This window comes from Spermophilus citellus (assembly GCF_964194105.1).
Source record: "Spermophilus citellus genome assembly, chromosome: 1".
NCBI classification, from domain to species: domain Eukaryota; kingdom Metazoa; phylum Chordata; class Mammalia; order Rodentia; family Sciuridae; genus Spermophilus; species Spermophilus citellus.
In genome coordinates this window covers 87,951,594-87,958,951 of record NC_138182.1, presented here as the reverse complement: position 1 = coordinate 87,958,951, position 7,358 = coordinate 87,951,594, and the positions used below count along the sequence as shown (strand labels likewise).

General features: G+C 45.0%; 1 protein-coding gene across 1 annotated transcript; it reads right to left on the bottom strand.

The window, feature by feature from the left end:
• Nucleotides 1-4,167: 4,167 nt before the first annotated feature.
• Nucleotides 4,168-4,855, bottom strand: LOC308651867 (6-pyruvoyl tetrahydrobiopterin synthase). The gene has a single exon (XM_081299444.1). The coding sequence runs from the start codon at nucleotides 4,642-4,644 to the stop codon at nucleotides 4,411-4,413; it is 234 nt and encodes a 77-aa protein (XP_081155570.1). The 5' UTR covers nucleotides 4,645-4,855; the 3' UTR covers nucleotides 4,168-4,410.
• Between the last annotated feature and the right edge of the window lie 2,503 nt (nucleotides 4,856-7,358).

Below are 7,358 nucleotides of genomic sequence, written 5' to 3'. Positions count from 1 at the left end.
GCCAGGTTTTTGGTAAAGCAGACAATTGAGGAATCCCTGATTGAGCAGGTCCCATAATAACCATCTCATTATTAATGGCTCTTAAATCTTGTAATAATCTCCATTTACCAGATTTCTTTTTAATGACAAAAATGGGAGTATTATGGGGGGATACAGAAGGTTGTATATGTCCTTCCGCTAATTGTTGTCTGACCAAGTCATGGGCTACTTGTATCTTTTCTTTAGTCAGGGGCCACTGAGGAACCCACACTGGTCTTTCTGATTTCCAAGTAATTTTGATTGTCTCAGTGGCCCTTTCTGAAAACCCAATTCATGTCTATTTATTTCTTGATCTATTTGAATAGGTGCTATCATACCTTGTTCTTGTTCTCTTAATCTTTTTTCTTTCCTAAAGCCTTGTTTAGCCCTAGTAGTGGGCACGTTAGGATTGATGTTATTTGTTAATGTCAATCCTAATTGATCTAGGACATCTCGTCCCCATAAATTTACGGGAAGATGATCTAATACATAGGGCTGTATAGTTCCTTCACATCCTTCAGGATCCCTCCAATCTAATACCATAGCACTTCTATGGGGATTTGTTGCCACTCCTAGGCCTCGAAGCGTTTGAGTGGCTTGTTGTAATGGCCAATGTTTTGGCCATTCTTGACGAGAGATGATGCTAAGGTCTGCACCTGTGTCGAGCAGCCCATTAAAGTCATGTCCTTGAATATTTAATTTTAGCATTGGGCGAGAATCTAAATTTAAAGACAGCATAGCCCAATCTACACCTGTGGAGCCTAATCCCTTGGAACCTCTTTCTACATTACAACTGGAAAATTTATCATGCAGGCTGGGTATTATTAATAACTGTGCTATTCTATCTCCTGGTGAAATTACTGATATACCTCTTGGAGAACTAGCTATAATTTTTATTTCACCCTCATAATCAGGATCAATTACCCCAGGACTTATCATAAGTCCTTTTAGTGTAGAAGAACTGCGTCCCAATAATAAGCCTACTGTTCCCTGGGGAAGAGGTCCTTTTACTCCTGTGGGAATGATTTGAACTCCCATCTCTGGAGTTAGTACTGCTCTGGCAGAGGCACAGATGTCCAGCCCTGCGCTCCCTCTAGTTTGTCTGATGAGGGATTTAATGGATAATGCGTCCTGGGCACTACCTTGATGGTGCTGTTGGGTTCCTCCATTGCCCCATATATTTGTGGTTTTGGGCCCCGGGGCATTGGGCCCTCTAGTCCGTTTTTTGGCAATGGAGCCTGATACCTTTCTCCACGATATCGTGGGTAAACACTTGGTCCTTGTCCGTTTTTTGATAACGGAATACCCTCTATGGTGGTTTGAGAATGGCATTCATTAGCCCAATGTTTCCCTCTATGGCATCGTGGGCAAATACCCGGTATTCTATTCCTTTGATACCCAGCTTTGTTAAACCCTCCTCTTACGGGGCAACTCCTTTTAAAATGTCCTGTTTGATTACAATTATAGCATGTTTTTGGCCTGGCATCTAAAGCCTGTTGTACTGCTGCTAAGACTTGCCCTTGTTCATTAATGTCTCTATATAATTTAATATATGTGTTTAAATCTTCATGTCTCCATGGTCTAATGACCTCTCTGCAGCAACGATTTGCTTGGTCATAAGCCAGTTGTTTTATAAATGGCATTACCTGTTCTGTATTACCAAATATCCTAGAGGCTGACTGAATAAGTCTATCTACAAATTCAGCATAAGGTTCATTAGTTCCTTGTATTACCTTAGATATTTGACCTTGTAAGTCTCCATGCCCCTGTAAAGTTTTCCATGCCCTAACTGCATCTACAGCAATTTGTGCGTATACGCAGGGTCATATTCAATTTCTGTCTTTGACCCTCATAAGGTCCCTTTCCCAATAGCATATCTATATTTCTTTGAGGGTAACCAGCTTCTGCATTTCGCCTAGCTGTCTCCATGCAAAATTCCTCATTGGCAACCTTCCATAACAAATATTGTCCTCCGTTTAGCACAGATCGACACATGTTAGCCCAATCTGCTGGTGTCATGTCCAAGTTGGTAACAGATTCGACCATGCTTATTGTGAAGGGAGCTTGCGGCCCATAGGTTGTTACAGCCTCCTTTAATTGCTTTATTGTTTTGAAATCTAAAGCACAGTGAATTCATTGCCCTCCTGCCTGCTCAAGTACAGGGCATGCTAATCTTTGGGGTTCTGTCTCAGAATTCCGTCCATCAACTATGGGAGTTGAGGGCCGCTCAGCGGTAGATGGAGCTGTTGGTTGAATTACGCTCTCTGGTGATAGAACGGAGTTAGTAGCAACCTCCTGTTGTAATTCTCCACCTGATGGCTGCTTTTCCTCTAAGCTTGCTTTCTTTAAATTTTCCTCTGTCTGACTAGCTTGAGAGACCTTCTCTTTTGCTTGACCTAGCGTTTTTTCTACCATAGTCTGGACCTCTAACAATTTACTTAACAGTTTTTCGGTTTGTTTTTTACTGGATTCTAATCTACTATAAAGGTAACATAACCCAATAAGATAGGATAAAACAAAGCCGAAGCAGAATGAAACAAAAACGGAGCAGAGAATGGTTGTATCGATTTTCTCTTTCTCAGGGCCGAATAACTTCAAACCTTGAGCCAACCATTTTTCCCAGTTCGCCTGAGAAAATTCTAGGGCTAGGGAGCTCGAAATAAAAACAAAATAAATCAAAACAAGAATACATTGTTTTTTGAGATGGTCACCCATCCTGTTGCCTTCCCTCAGGGGCGAGCAATTTTACTCACCTCTAAGCTTCAGGCGTTCCCCGTACGGGCCACCAAATGCCGCAGTCTTGGCTGGGCACAGAATCACGAGCCACTCAAGCAGGAACAAAACTTTATTTTTGAAAAAGCCGCCAATACTCCTAGGCACCGACAAGCCAAACCCGGTCCTCCCACGCGGGCGTCCGCCGGAACCGCGCATCTCTTGGAACCGGGGGTCCCCCGGACCTCCCCCGGAATTTCCTCCTACCATCCTTCCCCAACCAATGGGAACTCTCCATGAGTCCCGTAACATGAGTCCGTAACATGAGTCCGGTAGCAGGCCAAGGTGAACAGCGGGAGTCCAATTTGCATATGAATGTAAATCTTAACATAATCATATCTCAGTGGCTAGCTGGCGTCACTTTACAACCAAAGGTGCCATACATCGTATATTTGCTTGTGGCTCCTAGCACTATAGTTTCCTTATTTAACTTTTGTTTGGAAGATCTGTCCAGTGGTGAGAGAGGTGTGTTGAAGTCTGCCATGATTATTGTATGGTGGTCTATTAGACTCTTGAACTTGAGAAGAGTTTGCTTGATGAACATAGCTGCACCATTATTTGGGGCATATATATTTATGATTGTTATGTCTTGTTGGTGTATGGTTCCCTTGAGCAGTATGTAGTGTCCCTCTTTATCCCTTTTGATTAACTTTGGCTTGAAATTTATTTTATTAGATATGAGTATGGACACTCCTGCTTGTTTCCGCAGTCCATATGAGTGGTATGATTTTTCCCAACCTTTCACCTTCAGTCTATGTATATCTTTTCCTATCAAATGCGTCTCCTGTAGGCAGCATATTGTTGGGTCTTGTTTTGTGATCCATTCAACTAGCCTGTGTCTCTGAATTGGTGAGTTTAAGCCATTAACATTTAGGGTTATTATTGAGATATGCTTTGTTCTTCCAGCCATATTTGTTTATTAATGTTACTAAACCTGATTTGTTTTCCTCTTTGATTACTTTCCCCCCTTTACTGTCCTACCTCCCACTGTTGGTTTTCATTGTTATTTTCCATTTCCTCTTCCTGTAATGTTTTGCCAAGGATTTTTTGAAGAGATGGTTTTCTAGCTGCAAATTCTTTTAACTTTTGTTTATTGTGGAAGGTTTTAATTTCATCTTCCATCCTGAAGCTTAATTTCGCCGGATACACGATTCTTGGTTGGAACCCATTTTCTTTCAGTGTTTGAAATATGTTATTCCAGGATCTTCTAGCTTTCAGAGTCTGTGTTGAGAGATCAGCTGTTATCCTGATTGGTTTACCCCTAAATGTAATCTGCTTCCTTTCTCTTGTAGCTTTTAAAATTCTCTCCTTATTCTGTATGTTGGGCATCTTCATTATAATGTGTCTAGGTGTGGATCTCTTTTTTTTTTGCTGAAAATAAAGTGACTTTTAATCTATAGATAAAGGACTCTCTAAATGATATTCAGGATACATTACAAGCTTTATTTTAAAATAGATTTAAATTCACAACAGGTCTTATAATGATTTCAATAAATCAGGCACTTCAGAACACAATGTAGTACAACAATTATGTGGTGACTACTTAATATTCCAAGAGGATAAAGATCTTTTTTAAATGTGGAAGGAAATTAGTCTTTCTACAGTGTTAATCCCTAAGAACTATTCTCCTTTATAGAGTACAATATTATTGTCAGTTTCATGCACTTTTACTTTATAAAGAACTCCCACAGGAAGAAATTTCTGGAGGTTTTCCCAGATATATACAGCTACATTTTCTGTCGTGCTTACAACATCTGCAAAATATGGTACATTTAGATCCAGATTCTTGTGATCAAGGGGCTTCATGATCGCCTCCTCCATATATTTTTTGAGGTCTGTCAAATTCATAACCATTCCTGTAACAGGATCGATCTCTCCATATACTGTCACCTCAACTTTATAATTGTGCCCATGGCCATTCGGATTATTGCATTTCCCAAACAGTTTCAAGTTTTCCTCATCACTCAAAGATTTGCTGTGCAGCCGGTGGCTTGCGCTGAAGGAGACTAGGCGGGATACTCACGCCCGGCGGCCACCGCCCGGGACCACCTTGCTCATGGTCTTCGGCCCCCAGGTGTGGATCTCTTATGATTTTGCACATTCGGCATCCTGTAGGCTTCTAGGATTTGGGATTCTGTCTCATTCTTCAAGTCTGGGAAGTTTTCTCGTATTATTTCATTGAATAGTTGTTTATTCCTTTGGTTTGGAGCTTTGTGCCTTCCTGTATCCCAATGATTCTTAAGTTTGGTCTTTTAATGTTATCCCATATTTCTTGGATGTTCTGCTCATGGTTTCTTAGCAGTCTTGCTGAGCTGTCTATGTTCTTTTCAAGTTAAAATACTTTGTCTTCATTGTCTGATGTTCTATCTTCTAAGTGATCTACTCTGCTGGTAGTATTCTCAATTGAGTTTTTAAGTTGGTTTATTGCTTCCTGCATTTCTAGGATTTCTATTTGTTTGTTTTTTATTACCTCTATCTCCCTGTGTAATTGATCTTTAACTTCCTGGATTTGTTTCTGTAGTTCCTTGTCAAAGTGATCTTTCATTGTCTGATTTTGCTGTCTCATGTCTTTCTTGAGACTCCAGATCATCTGAAGCATGTATATCCTGAACTCTTTATCTGACATTCCATCTGTTGCAGCTATTACCTCTTCTAAAGTTGAGTTGACCTGCATTGCTTGTGGTCCTTTCTTTCCTTGTCTTTTCATACTGCTCGTGTTTCTTTCTGCTTGGTGAAACTGTTGTGTTTTTGAAATTTTCCCCCTATTTATTTATATTGCTCTTGTATAGTTGGAAAATCTCCCTTGCAGGGTGGGTAGTGGCTGTGCTCCTCCTCTAATTAGGGTGATCTGTCTACCACGCTGGTCGGTCGCAGGTCTGCCCACCCTGCGGGCGCGGGTGGCGGCTCTGCTCTGCCCCCACTCCAATTGTGGTGAGGTAACTACCACGCCCTCGGTTCGTTGGTCCTGATCCGGATGTGGGCAGCGGCTCTGCTCGGCCCCTACTCCAATTGGTGTGACGTGTCTACCACGCTGGCAGGCCTCTAGGCCTGTTCTGCCGGTGGGTCGCGGGTCTGCCTACCTTGCGGGCTCGGGCGGCAGTTCTGCTCAGCCCCCACTCCAAATGGGGGTACCTGACTGCCTCTCCAACGGGTCGCTGGGCCTTTTCCGGACACGGGCGGCGGCTCTGCTCCACCCCCACTCCAACCAGTGTGACGTGACTGCCTCGGTGCTACGTGTCCACCACGCTGGCAGGCTACCGGGCCTGTCCTGCCAGTGGGTCGCAGGTCTGCCTACCTTGCAGGCTCAGACGGCAGCTCTGCACAGCCCCTACTCCAAATGGGGTGACTTGGCTACCGCGCCGTCGGGTCGCTGGTCCTGTTCTAGGCGTGGGCGGCTACTCTCTTCGGCCCCAGCTGCAGTTGGGATGTCGTGATACCACGCCGGCGGGTCACTTGGCCTGCTCTGGGCGCAGGTGGCAGCTCCACTCTGCTCCCCTTGCCCCCAGAGCACCCAGCAGGACCCAGACCGAGAAGCAGTCACCGCAGGTTCCCCAGCCCTGGGCCAAAGCAGCTTTGGGAGCCAGAACCCGGCCTCTCCTATCCCGGCGCACGCTCCGCTAGGAGCAGGCTCCAAGGAGCAACCCCCGCGGGTTCCCCAGCCCCAGGCCAAAGCAGCTCCGGGGGCCAGAGCCCGGCCGCTCCAAGCTCTCCAAGCTCGGTGCACGCTCCGCTAGGAGCAGGCTCAAAGATGCAGTCCCCGCGGGCTCCCCAGCCCCAGCCAAAACTGTTCCGGGAGTCAGAACCCAGCCGCCCCAAGCTCAGTGCACACTCCACTTGGAGCTGGTCTCAACACGCAGTCTCCGCAGGTTCCCCAGCCCTGGGCCAAAGCAGCTCCGGGAACCAGAATCCGGCCGCTCAGAGCCCGGCGCACGCCTTGCCAAGAGCGAGCCCCTAGGAGTATTCTCCACTGGTTCTCCAGCCCCGAGCCTGAGCGATCTGTCTGCGAGACGCAGGCAAATACCAGCCTGAAATCACCTGTTCCGTAGCTGAATGAGCTGAGATCAGTAGAAAACAGGGATGATTACATCAGCTCTCCAAGATGGCGGTTGCTGTCCTCCTCCGTGGTCCGACCGGTGTCGAGAACCGAACTGGACCGCTTCTCTCCTCTGTCTCAAAGCTGGAACTCAGCACTAAGCACGGCCATTGCACCACTTGCAGGAGCCCCCAGAATCCGCATCGCTGCACCCCCGCTCCAGCACCTCGCCTATACACAATTTAAATAGATCGATTTCAAGCAAAGAAATAGAAGATGCCATCAGAAGCCTACCAACCAAGCCTGGGACCAGATGGATACACAGCTGAGTTCTACAAGACCTTTAAAGAATAACTAATACCAATACTCTTCAATTTATTTCAGGAAATAAAAAAAAAAGAGGGAGTACTTCCAAACTCATTCTATGAGGCCAATATCACCCTGATCCCAAAACCAGGCAAAGACACATCAAAGAAAACTTCAGACTAATATCTCTAAAGAACATAAATGCAAAAATTCTCAATAAAATTCTGGC